At 38.7% G+C, this 16,858-nt stretch overlaps 1 protein-coding gene across 7 annotated transcripts in view; it reads right to left on the bottom strand.

The window, feature by feature from the left end:
• Window positions 1-3,023: 3,023 nt before the first annotated feature.
• AP1S2 (adaptor related protein complex 1 subunit sigma 2) overlaps window positions 3,024-16,858 on the bottom strand; it is a 32,912-nt gene continuing 19,077 nt past the window's right edge. For 3 of the 7 annotated variants that reach the window (XM_052774095.1, XM_052774089.1, XM_052774088.1), the window contains one exon: window positions 3,024-4,989. Coding sequence is in view for 2 of the 7 variants with exons in the window: in XM_052774088.1 (XP_052630048.1) it covers window positions 4,942-4,989 (48 nt within the window). In the remaining 5 variants the exon portion in view is untranslated. Of the gene's footprint in view, window positions 4,990-7,331; window positions 8,751-16,220; window positions 16,254-16,858 lie in introns of those variants that run through there. The other 4 variants (XM_052774094.1, XM_052774090.1, XM_052774093.1 and 1 more) reach the window with 2 other exon arrangements.

The raw sequence follows: 16,858 nt of genomic DNA, 5'->3' as shown, positions 1-16,858 counted from the left end.
TTTTAGTTATTAACAGATGTAGGAGTTGTAATTTAATAGCATAACTTTTGAAATAATAACTTTGTTCGAAAGGCATATTTCAAAGGATAGACAGCACTAAGTTTTAAATTACATTTGAGAAATTTGTGACCGACGGTTTCTCATAATGTATCTTTTTCTGACTAGACCTTACAGACAGATTTTTCCCCGAGGTTTCTATTTTTTCATAGATGCTCACTTGTCTAGTTGGGTCACTTGTGCAGAACGTAGCAAACTCTGGTTCGGTTCCCCGGAGCAGAATTAAACTGGCATTTCCTACTTGCCGAGACGCACCACCAGCAGGCCGGGAACATCTTCCTTTCACTGGTGCTGCCTTGTGTCCCACAACTCGTGCTGCTGATCCAGCCTGCTGGCTGAGGCGCTCGGGTGGACGAGGTGACCGAGCACCATCTGTAGTGCGTTGTGCAGCCCGTGTCCTGCGGCAGGGCTGTCGCCGAGCGTTGTCTGAGCGAAGTCAAGGGCTGAGCTCAAACAGAAGCGGTGGAATGGGTGGTGGGAACCTGGGACCAGTCGGGTGAAATAAGCAAAGCTGGCCTCAGTAGGATTAGAAACCAAGTGCCAACTAAGAGCCATGTGAGAATTTTACAGGTAATTAGGCTCCTTGTCCCCACAGTTTTGTAATGGGATCTGGGAAGCTGAGCTGCTGTATTTTTTTAAAAAAAAAAAAGTTCTTATAATTAAAAAAAAAAAAAAGACTTGCTCAGAGATGCATGTAAAAAATTTAAATATACTTTATTTCTGCTACTACAACGGCTGAAGCTTCAGCTTTTTTTTCTTGAGGTCTGGACCCAAACTTACTGGCTGTACCTGTGCAGTGTAGGACTGGTAGCTGCAATTATCATTCACTTTCACATGCAGTCTCTTTATTACACAGAAATTGAGTGCTGTAGATCTGACATTTAGTTTGCATTTGTTAGCATGAAACCCAGAATCCAACCAGTTTTCTAACTTCAGAGTTCCTATATTTCAGTATTGTTTCCTGACTTCATAATCTTAAGTAGTGTTATATGCATGGTTTTGTGTTTCCTTATTAGCTGAGTGAGCTATTTATTCTGAAGAGACAAAGAGACTAGAAGTTTTTAAATGCTAAGCTTAATTCTTCTTTTTTTCCAAAGGGGAGAAGCCCCAGAAGAACACAGAAAGGATTTAAATTTGCAAGGAGTAACTTGTTCTCACTGCATGTTATTCTGCATATTCCACATAAAAGGACCTTAAAAAGTGAATCAATATTGGCCAAGTTTTGTTTTGTCTTTTAATGACTGCTTAAAAGCAGTGGCTTTCAGAATTCTTTTTTTCAGTTGCAAATTCTGCAAGGATCACGGAGGTGCTTTAGAGTGGTTGCGAAAGCAGAGCTGCCAGAAGTTGGTTGGGGTGTGCCGGAGAGCTCGGGGAGCTCATTTCGGTCAGGGTGGGGAGCAGGCGCTCCCGTGGGAGGAGGAACGCGGCCCAGATCGCGTTTTTCCAGTGGCAGAAAGGGAATAACGAGAGCCTGGTGGCAGCTCCTGCAGGCACAGGCACTACTGCTGCCCCGCAGCATTTGGGCATGGGGGAAGCGGGCTTGCCCCCTCGCAGCACAGCCTCGAGTTGCGGCAGGCGGCCGCTTCCCCGCGATTTCCCTTTCTGCGGGTCCAGAGTAGCAAACCACCGTCCCCGCGGCAAGTTGGGGGCACGCGGCCACGGGCCGAACGCGAGGCTTTCGGTGCTTACGGCTGGGGGGGAACAGGCACACGCGAAAAGGCCTTCCCTCACGTACAGGGCAGATGGTCTGAAACGCAGCCTAAGTAACCGCTCAGCTTATGTCCTTTGATGATAGCACGTCTTTCTCAGGTTCGGTTTTGCATTACCTTATTCAGTGTATCAGAAATTGCCCTGAAGTTTACTAGTGAAATTCCTGTGCGCTAAGTAATGTTTTTTTTCAAAAGAAATGCAAGAGCCTGCTTAAAGATGCTATTGCTTCCTGTCCTGGATCAGCACTTCTTACAAAACGTGAAAGTCTATGCTAGTTAATAACTTAAAAGCTTAATTTACTTTCTTACATCATCTAAAGAGTGCAGCTGATTTTGCTTTCACTGTAAATTTGTTGTAATTAAAATAAACCCCAATTACTCCACATATCCTTCTATTCAGCACTGATGTTATCAGCTGAATTCAGTATCTATCTCTGATTGAAAAAAAAAAGATACAACATTGACAAGTTACACTTTGGTGAACTAGAAGACAGATGACAAAGCAAGCCATACAAGCGTACCCCATGGCACACGGTGACTTCACAAAGGCAGCCACAGGGTGACCACCAGCATGGCATTAACCCAAAAGAAACAGCAGGGGGTTAGGAAGGCCCCTTAAAGACCAAGATTCAGCAATGAAGACACTCAAGCCAACAATCACTTGCCTAAACGATCCAGAAATTCTAATTGATTATTTAGCTTCCCTCCTCCTCTTCCCCATAAGATAGGAAATTTAAGAAACAAAATTTTATTAGATATAAGAAATGTCCTAAGATGGTAAGTTTTCCCTATGCTTCTGCTGATAACATCAAGCAGTTCAGTTCTTTTAGAAAGCTGGAGAACAGATTAATCTGAGAAATTTTTGGCTGAGACTAGGATTGTGAACATTGCATTGACTTGCTCCTAATTCCATGTAAGGAACTGAATATTCAGTCTGTATTATCCAGAACCCTCTCTCAACATGTGGTTTAATTTTCAAATGAAGTGGCACTACTGCATCAATTTAACATCCACTTTAATAAATTTCATGTTTAATGTGGTAAGCCTTCCAGAAACTTGCTAATTTATTGCTTTCTGTACAATTTAAATGGATGTAAATAACTAATCTTGGACACAGTATACTCACACATTTTTTAATAAAGTGCTCAAGAACAGGTTAAGCACTGTAATAAAATTTCTCTTTTTTTACGCTAGCACTGAGTAGCCTCTTCTTTCCTCTGCAAACACCAGAACTAATTACATATAAACACACAGCAATGGTGTAAAAACAGACATTTATTACAACTAAACCAATGTGACAGACAGAGGTCAAATAGTTTATTTGTCACAATCACAACAAAGCTTAATCCAGCCAAGCACATACAAGTGACAGTGTAAACTTTAAAAACATGTTTAATACATACAAAATTGCTTCGGGTTTGACTTAAGGTAATTTTACCACTTCAATCTCACACACAGGGTCAATTCTGGTACCACTTGATCCTCGTCTATCCCTGCACATCATGCACTGGGGAGACAGGAACCACTCCTTCCACGTGCCCTAGGATAAAAGCGCTCTCTAGCAATCTGGCACGTTTAAATCCCAGAAAGGGCCTAAGCAGACAAACTCTAACCCAGCACACAGACCTGCCCCAGCCGCCCCTTCTGCCGCCAGGAGCATTTATACCGGGATCTGGATCAGGGCGCTTGCAAGCGGCAACGCCGAGCCTCTCCTGGTGGGTTAAATTTAACCCAGATGGCATCAAGCCCACAGTCTAGCTCTCCAGATGGCTGTGTAAATGCTTACACTAGCGGTGCGCAACTGCTTCCAGCAACAACGCCAAAGCTAAGTTCTGTGAAAACGTGGCACTACTTACTCAAGTGAACAAGCCAAAGCGCTGACTCCTGGGGTGAGGTGACTGGGGAGGAGGGAAGGGGACAGCCTCCCCCCGTCAGCAGAACTCCAAAGTGTGGCACTACCTCCTCAAAAGCACACACAAATTGAACTTCGAGTGAAACGGGTTTAGCTTATAATTACTGAAAGTCTGCTGGAAGTGTCAAAATATTCCTTGATACCACTTTACATGATCTGCAGTGAATCTACTATACAAATCTAATATTTAAAAGCTCTCACTGCAAATTAGTTGGTTCAACTGTACATCGCCCAGGAGTTTTGTAAGGGATGTGTCACATACTAAAGGTGTAAGTCAAGAAAAGCAGTTAAAATGACATTGACACTTAGTGTGGGTTTTTTTAAAGGTACCTATACACCCATTAAAGCATAACTATAAGACACCAATAAATAAAAATTAATTTGTAGAGTTTGAAAGAAAATAATAAAAAGTCCCTTTTGTAAAGCTCCTTCTTTCCCATCTTCAGAAATACCCAATTTTCATTATGCACCTCTCTATGCAGTCAGAAAGCCTACCTCCTTTCTTGTGTTTATGTTCAGAGCAAACCAATATCAAACCTGAAAATAGTTTCCTTGTTTGAATTTTTTCTTTTTTTTCTTTTAAACTACATGCATTCCCTTTTTAGTATAGTAACTTGCACAGTTTTTCTCAAGGTAGCTACACTTAAATACACCTTCATTTCTAATGAGTTTATCAGTTTGCAGTTTTCTTGCAAAAAGCAGTATCGCCTTAACAGTTCTTACCAGTTTGATATGCAGATCCTAACAGGATTCTTTGGTATAATGACAAATTCAGTAGTAAACAGGTATTTCCAATCTTTATGCATCAACTGAAATAAGCAGAATTATCACAAGTGGTGACTAAAATGTAGATGAACAAAAGTCTTTGGTTGCATAAACACAATTTCTACACCATAACATTTGGAGTTGTCCATGTAGTTTCTTTTCATTTAGATATGCTATGTCATCATGATACATTTATTTCCTGAAGTCAAGTTTGCTTATAAAAAACAGTACACTTAAAGTCAAATGCAATTTTCCTATAAATGCAGTGAAGGGAGACACTGAGTCAATTTAAACCTAATTCCCTTTCATTTATATTTTTGGACTTTAGTTTCTTGTTCCCTTTTCAAAGGAGCATTTTTCTTGTAGGCCTGAATGAAGCAGCTTAGCAAAACAGTAATACTGACAAACAGCATCTTACACCATTAGCTAAACATTACAATGAAGGCAGTGAACATTTACAGTATGAAACACTGAGATGTCATCAGCTGAAGCGAAGATTTATGTCAATCCAATTTCTTCAAGTACACTACGTGGGGTCTCTGCTTCCTATGGAGGGAAAATTTGAGACAGTGGTAAATGGACCCTGTGCTTCTACTGAACAGTACCATACATGCGTTAGTATGAAAGATGCTTAATTAAAAAAGAAAAGCTGAAAGACATGAAAATATTAAAGTACTGCAGTTTGCAAACATGGTATTAGCTGCACTTTTCAAAGAGCTGTTAATTAGCTTGTCATGGTTCACAGGAATAGCTGGCAGATTTTATTGCCCTTAAGCATAATAAAAATAAAGCAATTCAGATGTACCAGCAGGGAACAAATCACAACCCAGTAACAGAGATATGAATTGGGGAGGGATGGGGAAGCATCTTGCAATGGAGTCAGTGATTTTTGTGGTGAACTGTTTCATGGGTCTCAAAAATCTGTTAGGGAAGAATGAATAAATCAATGAATGAAATGACTGATGCAACTAAGATACAGTATCCCTTAAGCTCTTCATAAAGGGCCTAGATTTTTTACACCAGTCCCATGCTTAGTTCATAAAGCCAGGCCAAGGTATCTGGGTACACCTGGCATCAATAAATTGACCCCTACAGAAGTGGAGGAATTGCCAGGATTGGAATTGTATTATTCCACACCAGGCAGAAAGTTTTAGGTTAATTCTAATCTTAAAAAGCTTTGTTTAGATTCAGAGCAAGTTGTTTAATACAAAATTCCAAACGGTTATCATCAGTTTTGTATTTGTTATTCCTATAGCATCTGAAAAGAAGCAGTAGTTTAATTAGAAACATTAGGCTGTCCTTTTCCATAATTATTAACAATATCACAGTAAATAAAAAGGGATACTGTGTCCTTAAGGAAACAAACAGCTTTAGTATCCAGAGTACGAATAAACTTACTTTAGCATCCTAAAACAAGACATGTCATGAAGCAGAAAAAAAGGCAGATAATAGTTAAGGCAGCAAACAAGTTATTTTTCAACTGCTTTCTAAATATTTATTAGAAAAAAATTGTCAGTAAAATACATAATTAAATGCCTTGAATCTTGCAAGTAACACCACAGCATTGTCTCTATCAACCTTGACTATGTAGCACAAAATGATCAAGCTTACAATCCTCATTCAGTTCATGTATCAGGTGATTTAGTACTGAAGGAACAAAATATGATATTTTAAAGGCAACTTCATTTGAAAGTCAGTCAGTGCTTGCTTGGAACAGGCCACCTCTGAGCACTTCAAGATGGCTTCCAAAATCCAGCAGCAAGTAAGAAATTGCAAGAAAAAGGCAAGTTAAAACTGGAAACAAGATACTCAGTGTATTTATATATATATATACACACACACACTTTATAGTGAGTTTTTTCTCACTGATAGGATATTTAGATATTCTTAGAACTGCAGTGACCTTGATAAAGCCAGACAGGATGGCAGGATTAAAGATTTGTGTGTATTTTAACACAAATCCCCCCAAAGGAGACACTGATTGAAGAAAAGGCTATGTAGCATTTTTAATACAACCTGTTGTATTTATATTCCAAATTACTTTGTTGCATTCATTTAAGAGGAGATGCATCTCCCTCATCCACAACTTAAAGCATTTTACTCAAAAAAAAATAATAATCCTACATTCTTAACTATAGCAACAGGACTCAGTATTCTAACAGAATATAAATTCTCAAACATTTCAGGGTCTTGAAAATATTTGTAATAAAACAATTTTTCACAGTTTTAAATTGATTAGACAGCAGTTGACACTTACAGTTACTCAGTGGTGAAACAGGATATTTACTAAATTACCTGAAAAAAAGTTGCTCAATAGCTATGAAGAAATACAGTGCACTGCTGCTACTATCTTCATAGCAGTTTAGTATTATTGTCTCCACTGCCAATTCAAAGTTGTAGGCTATTTTCAGCAGACATATACTTAAATAAAGATTAAATTTCTTCAAGTAAATCAAGGTCATTGGCTAACAATGAATTTAAAGCAATGTATTTCAAGGACATTGGCTACTTGTCCACAGATACCTCACCAGTAAAACTCAGAAAGATTTTAAGTTTTTAATACTACAGCAGTAACCTTCAGGCAGACATGCCTTCTTATGTGCACATCTACAATATAATCTCAAAAGGAACACCTAAAGGCTAATGTCTTTTGCTAGAGGAATAATTTTATCAATTATGACTTTTAAGGAAAAATAGAATGAATTATACTATGTTTTGTTCACATTGTTTGTTTTAGGAAGTGTCAAACATTTCATCCAATTGTTATGGAAAACATTCTGCAGTATTATACACTACCTGCAGCTCAGAATCACCCAAGGCAAACAATGCAAATTTGAAATATATCACAACACAGATGAGGAAAAAAAGTCATTCACATGAGACAAAAGTGCATGCAATACTTTTATTTCAAACATGCCAGGAAAGCTAATTTATTACCTAGTCATTTAGAAGCAAGCAGCTGTATACAGATAACAAGAAAAACAGCATCTCATTACAGCTCAATGCACAGCATTTTAAGCCAACAGGCATGAAATAATGCAGGCTAAAGCAGCATTAACCAGACAGTCAAACACATTGTTAATGTCTTACACAAAAAAAGGCAAACTTGGAAATGGAAAACCTCTCTTATGATCTTGTTTTCTAAGATTTCAGAATGCTGCAAATCCAATCCAAATCTTTTGTCTAATCCCCTAAATCTCCCATTTCTATGTCAGTTTAACATTTGACAGGTAGTGCATTACCACATATAGTACATGGAACTAGCTGTTTGTGGTTAATCTCAGTAACCACCTCCTTGCTAACTACATTTAAACAATTTTAAAAAACGGTATTGGTTTTAGGTTACAAATTATTCTCTTCTACTAGACAAACAGAGGATGTAATACATGCCCTCTCACTCTGACCACACTTTTTAATTAAAAGGTACTTATCATATTCATCCTCATGGCAGCTCTCTGACATACAAGGTAGTCTGCACTTAAAACTGGAAATGCCAATTGAAGGACACATATTTCAAGTATGCTGTTAATGGACTTAAAAATCTTTCCAACCCTAACCATTTGTAAAGCAACGAACTTGTTCTCTCCTCCAGTAGCAGCAATAGTTTAACTCCTCACAAGAGTGTTTTGAACATTCGGATGCAAATGTTGTAACTTTAGATTTACTTAAGTTGTTCTCTTTGTCCTAATCAATTCTGCCTCCCTCCTCTTTATAAGGTAAGTCACACTATCGTGCCAGTCTCAGAAAAGGATACTGGTATGTGCATCTTTAAGATGCAAGGTCTGTGTAGAACTGTGTGTAACATCATTTAATACTTGTGTGTATCCACACTTCACATACTACTACTCCTTCACTAGTTTCTCTGTAAATATTAACTTCATCTACAGGTTTTAAGTGTATGTTTAAATACCACCACAACTTATTTGAAAGATAAACACAGGTCAAGTAAAGTTACAGTATAGTTGTTGCAGTATATAGATGTTTAGCTCAGAAAATTCCACAGAATTCTTAAGCATAAGACTTCAAGCTTAGACACAATAAAAAAGTTAAACCATATGCCAACAAGCACAAGTTTTGTTGAAATGAGACATGTGAAGAGACAACACTGTAAAACAGAGGGGGGGAGAGGAAAGTACAACAGCAGAGAATGGTTGTGGTATTCTGTTAGATTCAAGATGACTGGATTCACCAAGCTGATGATAATGTTCTGTCATGAGTAAGTCACAGGTCTATCTCCTCTGAAATTCTGCATGCATGATGAATGAAGCCATTTAGTACACTGGGACATTAAAGTATTCATGACGTGGCTACAAAAGAAATGTACATATTCTTATACATAATAGAAAGGTGGACAGATATGCAAGAAAACAAAGATTATCTCACTATTGTATCTCTGACATGAAAAGGACATTTGATACAGAAATACAATATTCTATTTTTGACTACTGTAGACCTTGGGGGGGGGGGAGGTGTGCAGGGAGAACCATCATTTTACACCCCCACCCATACTTGCATGCTGGCTCCAACAACATACAGGACAACCTCACATCATAATTACTGTATTATGTAAGCTCAGAGTTTCTTCTCAGCCAAAAATTGTTTGAAGCTGAGATACTATTCCAGAGAGGGACCACCCTATATATTTGCTCCATTTTAGCCTCTTCAGTAGACATTGACTATTGGCTACTGTCAGAGACAGGGCACTGGGCTAAGTGAACTTTTGGCATCATCTACCATATCTGCTCGGATAAGCACACGCTGGTAACAGACCTCTAGAACATAGTGGTGAGCAGCACCATGCCAGGGCTGTACAGCAGCAGCATTACTTGCGACAAAAATTATCTATCAGAGTGCCTGTTTAAAAAACGGTAGGTATCTGAGACACCTCTCACAGCAGGCAAAGTTTTCTTTGCTTTTGGATTATGCCACTGAACTCAATACTCTCTTATATTACTAGCATGAACATTAGTATACAATCTATTGAAAGATGAGTTAGAAAGCAAGCAATACTCAGCTTTTTGTATTAAAATCAGTGCCATGAAGACAGATGAGGACTTTTTTAATGGAGTAATAGCAATTTAGGAGTATCAGCCCCACATATGCCCGTTCCACATCTTCTGGGAGGGGGGGGAAAAAAACAACAAAAAAACCCACACACAAAACAACTCTCTGCATATCGGTTACCATCTTTTGTGATGTGCCAATTAAAACCTTCAATCTATTTTAGTATCCTACCCCCCAAAATTATACAAATCCTACAACAGAACTAAGACTTCTAAACCTAACAATTTCCTCTGTGCCATCTCAGTTTATTCACACGTTCAAGCTTGTACGTTTTTAAATTCTAATCTCCAATTACAAAAAAGCACAACAAAAATATCCTAGAAGCTTTACAGGATTTATACTGCTTTTCAGTATCAGTACTCTGAACGTTATTCTGTAGTAGTTAAAATTATTCTGAACAGGCCAACTACAAATCCAGTAGTTATCAAACTAATAGCAGCTATAGCTCAGTGGCAGTTGCAAGTAAGTTGTATGAAGTCTGCTGTGATTTTTGGTAGAATTCAAAAGAATTTGGTATATAATAGAGAATTACAAATGTGAATTTTAACTCTTAAAACCTCTCTTACTGCTTAACTCAAATGCCAGCCTACCTTAAAAAAAAAAAATGCTGAGGCATATTCCTAACTGGAAAAGGAATTGCATGATGGTGGTATACATACTAACCCCAAGGAGTAGAAGCTTTGACTAAAAGGAAAATACTAACTCTAGAACTGCTGAAGCCTCCACAGACAAAAAATTCCCAGAGAAGTACCTATGGAAAACTTCTACTTTACTTAACACTGCTGGCATGATACAGATTCATGAAGACAACTGAAAAACAGGCATATTTTGTTACAATCTCAAATGCCCAATTTTTACAGTTCTGTATTTTCAGTTTTTACCTGGACATGTATGTACACATGTGACTGTGATTCTCCTTCTCCTTGAAAAACAAAGTCATGTCTTCCAGTGTTTCACCCTTGGAAACCTGGAACCATCAAAGTTGGTGTCTTCACTGAAATGCCTGTCAAATCTCATAACAGATTTCTCCTTAATTTTACAACAGCTCTCTGGACAGAAAGGAGAGTGAGAGCAGCTCATTTTCTAGCACTCTTATGAGGTCGATTACCATTGACTGTTGCTGTGTTCAAAGATTATCCCAGGCTGCACACATTCTTTTGCACACGCTTTGGCCTGGAAGCGCTGACCATGTTCCCTTCTACAAAACTGGTATCAACAAGTAAGGACATGGAAGTGTTAATTTCATTTTTATCCACTTGTTACCTGTCAGTACTTTCCAAACTTCTACTCTCCCACATACTCCCAGGGTATTCCCCACCCTGTTCATATTTTCAATGGTTTATAACTTGAGGAATTAACTGTCTTTGATGTGAAAATCCTGGTACACAAAATCAGATGATTGACTCAAATTACTGTTATGGGATTAGTGTCTCATCTTGACAGAAATTTATTATCTACTGATAAAGCAAGATAGATTGCCAGATAACAATAGGAGGAAAGTGGTTATTTTGCTCCTAGCAGCTTTTTAGCTTACAGAACATGTAAACACCCCCTGCAACTAGACTAGCAATAAACTGACATTGTAGAGGTAAATCTAAAAGATTAAATGGAACACAACAGTAACCGAGATATGAAGTGATAACAGCAATATTGTGAGATGGGAAACACTGCAGTTTCAGTGAAACCTCTGTACCCCACTGAGGACATCCAAGACCATCACATACAGAGGGTCTGGCACTGTGAGCAGCCTGACAAACAACAGAAAGGAAAATAAAGTTTTGACAAATTGTCATCACAGAACTACAGTATCTCACAAGCTCCAACTATGATTTGTTAAATTTTTTACTGTGTTCCCTGCCACATTGTCTCCAGAGCAGTTAGCCTGCTGGTCTGAACACCAGAAAAGACAATTTGGGGGAGAAGACAGATATCAACTTCCACAACCAGTATCTACACTACCTTGCCTTCCTTCTGTGGGACTCTGCAGACCTCAGACAACACCTGAGCCTGTGAAGCATGTCCTTAAGATAGCTAGCTACCTGGATCTAATGAGTTTATGAGTTGATATAGCAGCCAGGGAAAGAGGCAATGGTATCCTTACAGCACAATACAATGGCAAACTAACATGAAATACTACCTCTGAAAAATCATCACTTATTTAAAAATTTGCATGTAGATTGTTTATCTGACTTTAACACATAGGTCTTAGATCCTAGTTTTGCCAAAGCAGTAATAGCTCTACAATACAAGCTGCACACTGCAATTCCACGTTTTAAAGGTACTAGAATCCATCTTTTTCAAACTGACATCTGTGTTTACAACTCATTTTAAAAAGCTAATAATACTCTCTTAAATTGTCAGCCTGAGTCATCAGAGATTTGTAAATCAGAAAAATGGTAGAGCTGATTTGAGTCAACAGAACTATTTAGCTAGCCCAACCCAACTGACATTTTTCTGAGTCAACTCTGTCATGACCCAACCTAATTAAAAATCATAATCAAACGAAAGTTACAAGGGACTTCATTTAATCCAGTCCCCCAAACAGCATACCTGTAACATTCCTGAGAGATATTTCATCTGTTAAAGGCATCCAATGATGGAAACTTTTTAATGCCCCCCCCAGGCTATCTACTTCAATGCTTCATTATCATCACTATTGGAAAATTTGCCTAACATCTACTTTGAAATTTTCTTGCTCCATCTTAAGCTATTTTATGTCTGTAGGGGACAAGAAAACAGTCTATTTCCTCAGGCAAGAGAGAAACAAGAAATGATTTATGCCTACACCAAACTGACTCAAGTTCAGTGTTCTGCAGTGCTGCCATTTACTGACATCACACAGCGGTGACATGGACTTCATGAATACTTGGCATACCTTCTTTTTCAGGGAAAGTTTGCTTAGGTTTTTGTTTTAACTTCTTTCCCATCAAAACCAGCACAAAACCTATGAAGGCAAGCCATGTTAAACTGCAGACAAAAATTACAGCTGCTACCTTTTGATAAAACACTTGGCTTTTTTCTCACCCAGCATCTAAACGAACCCTAAGCTAGAACAGACAAGAGGCAGGACCATGGAGTGCACAGCAGTTTGGGAACAATTATACAGAAAAAGGCTATGGGGAAAAGAGAGGAGGAATGAGAGTTTGTTTAGAAACATGAAGTTCTTACAGTAGAAAGAGATTAACATTTAACAAGCTCTTATTTAGCAATGCTTCAGAAGCAATTACTTTTACACCCTACTTCCAAATCTTTATTAGGAAGTATTTCCAATGAAAGGCTGGGTATTGGGTCTGGCTGAGATGCAGTTAATTCTCCCCATAGCAGCACTCGTAGTGCTGTGCTCCACATCGGTAGCCAGAAAGGTGTTGATAACACACCAGTGCTTTGGCTACTGCTGAGCAGCGCTGGCACAGCATCAAGGCTGTCTCTCCAAGATTTCTGCCCCCCTCAACGGCAGGCCAGGGCTGGGCAAGATCTTGGGAGGGGACACAGCCAGGACAGCTGACCTAAACTAAATATATATAAATATATTATATATATATAATATATAAATATAAACAAACAGATATTGCATACCATATGACATCAGCTCAGCTATAAAAGCTAAGTAAAGGGAGACGAAAGGGGGGCATTTTCATCTTCTGGAGCAACCACTACACGACCTGAGGCCCTGCTTCATAGGAAATGGCCAGACATCGCCTGCTGATGGGAAGTAGAGAATAACATAATTTGTTTTCCTTTGCTTTCGTGTGCATGACCTTTGCTTTCACTTTATTAAACTGTCCTTATCTTGACCCAGGAGCCTTTTGTTATATTTTCTCTCCCCTATCCAGCTGAGGGGGGAGCGATAGAGCAGCTTTTGTGGGCACCTGGCACCCAGCCAGGGCCAACCTACCACAGGTTGCTTTAGGAAATTGCTGCTGTTCACTTGCCTTTTCATGGATTTCAAAATAGTAGAGTATCTGTTTCCCAATCTTTGGTTAGCTAACTATTCAGAAACTCCAATTACACAGTTATTGGGAAAATTCTACTTTACTTTCAGAGGAGAGCAAAGGGTTTTCTCAGAGAGCCTAGAAATACCCATGAGGTCTTGAACACGTTCAAAGACAAATATTAACTATGACGCTGTTCAAAACCAAAGAACAATCCTACATCAATGCCAACTCCAAGTCAAGACTTTGTCTGCAGCTTCCTATACAGAGAGGACAAAAAAAGAAATCTTCAAGATTGGTGCAAATTAGTCAACACAATACTCAACTAGAGTCTGAAACAGCAACAGTCTTCATGCAAGCATTGTTCAGCAAGACATCCTAGCATATGCACACACTTCAGCTCTAAAACATCACCTCAACAGACAAGAGCAGAAGGATATGACATAAGATCAGCAGTAGCCTGCCTGCCTCCCTGTCAAAAGCAGAAGTTAAAATATCAGTGGAAACTTCATGTACTGTAACCAGATAATAGTGGGTGCTTTCTGCTTCTTAGTTGCTATTCTGATCTGCTGGATCAGAGGTGATAATCGCTCTGTGAGGCAGTGCTTTATACCTGCCAATCAGTTGTTAAGCAGTGAGCTATGAAGAATTGACAGTCTAATCTTTAAGGGTAAGGATGGTTCTAAGCATCCACTGTAGGGTCCACTTCCCCACCACAAAAACACAAATGCTATAAGCAAATACTACCGCTGAACACTTTTGTATTGTGAAGCTAGAGCCAAGATTATTACAAATCATCAAGTTCTCTATCACATAATCCCACAGTGTCTGTATGTTTGGCAGTTTGCCAAACTACGCACATAAGGATTCATTAGTGTTTTCTTCCGTTTTCTTCCAGCACTGCAGCTACAGGTTTGCATTACCTATTTCCCTTTGCTTAAGGAACTGTTTCTTAAACTGCAGGGCTGTATCTCTGAAGGGATGACCAGAATATACTGCTGTAAGAAGCCATGTCACATCCAATATCATTCAGCTTCCATGGCAATGTCATTTAAGCATTCCTCTTCCTTCCTGTTCCTGCAGCACTTTGCCTTCTTCTAGTTGTTTGGACGAATGTTTGCAGGGCCAAGTTGTAAACACAGAAAAGAAAAGCTGCTGACTATGTTTTTAAAGATGAGCAATTTAAATTGCTCTGTTTAAATGGATCTGTTTAAATGCATCTGAACTCCAGTCTAGAATGGTCATATAAATAGTTTCTCTGGCACAAAGGAAAGAGGGAGGGAAAGGACAACTGAAAACTCCGTAAGCCAATACTGCTGCTGAAGCTCCCTGCCACACTCCTATGACTCAGGCCAACAGCAGGGGTGCAGCATAAGACAGGTAAATTAGAACTTACCTAACTATGCTAGCTGACTTGGGTGTTCACAGCAGACATGAATCAAGCCAAGATACATGGGGAACACTGGCTTTTTAAAACACTTAGATACACTAGGAATTGTTAAAAATAAAACAAAATTTAAGTTACACTATTAGCTTTAGCAAAAGTCCCAGCTGCCACCAAAAGCAGCTGCCTTTTACTTCCCTTTTCAATGCCACTGCTTTCTTCTTCCTGGCACTTCCCTCATGCTCCCCTGTGTATTCTCAGATTTTACCTAACAAGCTAGGAGCCACATAATCACAGGGCAAGTGGCTCAACACAAGTGCCACCACAAAGGTAGCAGCAGGAATGGATCTGTCCTTCTCAACAAGAGTCACTGTCAGCATGGTTTTAGGTGATGAGGAAACTGAACCCTGACTCAAGACCATGACTTCACCACCTGTAAACTCCTCTTGATACAAAGCATACGTTTATTCAGTAGAACTTGAGTGTCCAATAAAAAGATTTCACCCTGTCTAGTTGTATACCACTTAGGTTTTTCAACATTATACAAGGCTTACCCTAAATTTAACCAAATTCTGTATGGAATAGACTACTGAATATGTGGCTTATTATACCTGCCATACAGCACCTGTAGAACTCAACACCCTAGTTTACAAGCAAATCTCTCTGAAACAGCCCTCAAAAAACCCAAATTCTACTCATTTAGTGCTTTTTTATGCTTGAGTAACACAGATTAAGTAATTTGAAGCTGTATAACCTATTAGTTAAATATCAGGTTAATCCAAGCACAGAAGTTGTATGAGTCAAACTCCTCCCCTTGCCCAAAGATAACCTTCTTTACCTCAGGAGATCTTTCTTTACCACAGATCATCTTCATTCCAATATACAATCTGCAGTTCCTTCCTGCAGGAAAACTATCCCCATCTCTTATGTGCAACCATCTATCTGTCCCTCTCCAGTCACCCCAGCAGATGCCATCCCCTTGTCTCCATATTCTGTGGAATCAGGACAATCATGTAAATTAAGTTCTGTACACAGCAACTACTCCTTCACTCCTTCCAAGGAAGGGTACAGGCGAGGAATAAGCACCCCATGAGCATGTGAAAATGCCACTGTGTTTAAATTCATGGGGACAAAGCACATTTCTTCAACTAAAACTGTGCCCATACATAGAATTCATCAGGGACATAACTGTAAAGAAGTAAACCAGAGTCACACAGAATTCTCCAAGCCTGAGCTTACATGTTCCAGAATTGGTCTTTGTAGCCATCTAAGGCAACAAAAAAAGATTAAGACTCCTAAGTAAAAGCTCTATGCTTAGCATAGGTCCCAAACAATATAAATACTTTTTAAAGTTTTAATCACAAGGAAACTTTTATAATCGCAGTATTAATACTAACCTCACCATGAGAATCATACTCTTCGTACATGAACTTGTTATGATGAAGAGGAGAGAAAAAGCAATAAACATGGGGAAAAAAACTGTGGAAAAAATCAAGCTTGAGCATTTAGGTTTTCTTATTCTTGTTTTAGAATATGTCCAAACTAATATAAAAAAATTCTATTTTGAACAAATTACTTGTTGGCTGCCCTAATTCTTCAGGTCTAATACACAAGCAGGCTATTAGCTACTCCCCACTCCCCAACACAGATCAACAGCTATACCATATACTAGGTAACTTTCAAATGGTAAAAAAGCCCATACACCAACAATGAATTTGATTTTTGAACATGTTACAAAATATTTTTGTCTATTATAATAATTTTCTTTTGTCTGGAAACTAAATCCTGATATTTATAAAGCTGCATATGAAATTAGATCTATTACTGCAGTTCCACATTACAAAAGCCAATTTGTTTACTGAACTACTTGTTTATCATGATATCAAGTAAGCAGTGGACTAAAGTTTTCTCCAGCAAATCATTTTCCTGTGCATTTTAAACTTGCCTTATGTAAAATAAAATCTTACCTTTATTAGTAGGACTGCCACAATGTATTCCACTTATGCTTTGGACAAAAATATGTTGCAATGCACTA

This window comes from Harpia harpyja, chromosome 22, assembly GCF_026419915.1.
Source record: "Harpia harpyja isolate bHarHar1 chromosome 22, bHarHar1 primary haplotype, whole genome shotgun sequence".
Taxonomy (NCBI): domain Eukaryota; kingdom Metazoa; phylum Chordata; class Aves; order Accipitriformes; family Accipitridae; genus Harpia; species Harpia harpyja.
This window is presented reverse-complemented; position numbering and strand designations above follow the sequence as displayed.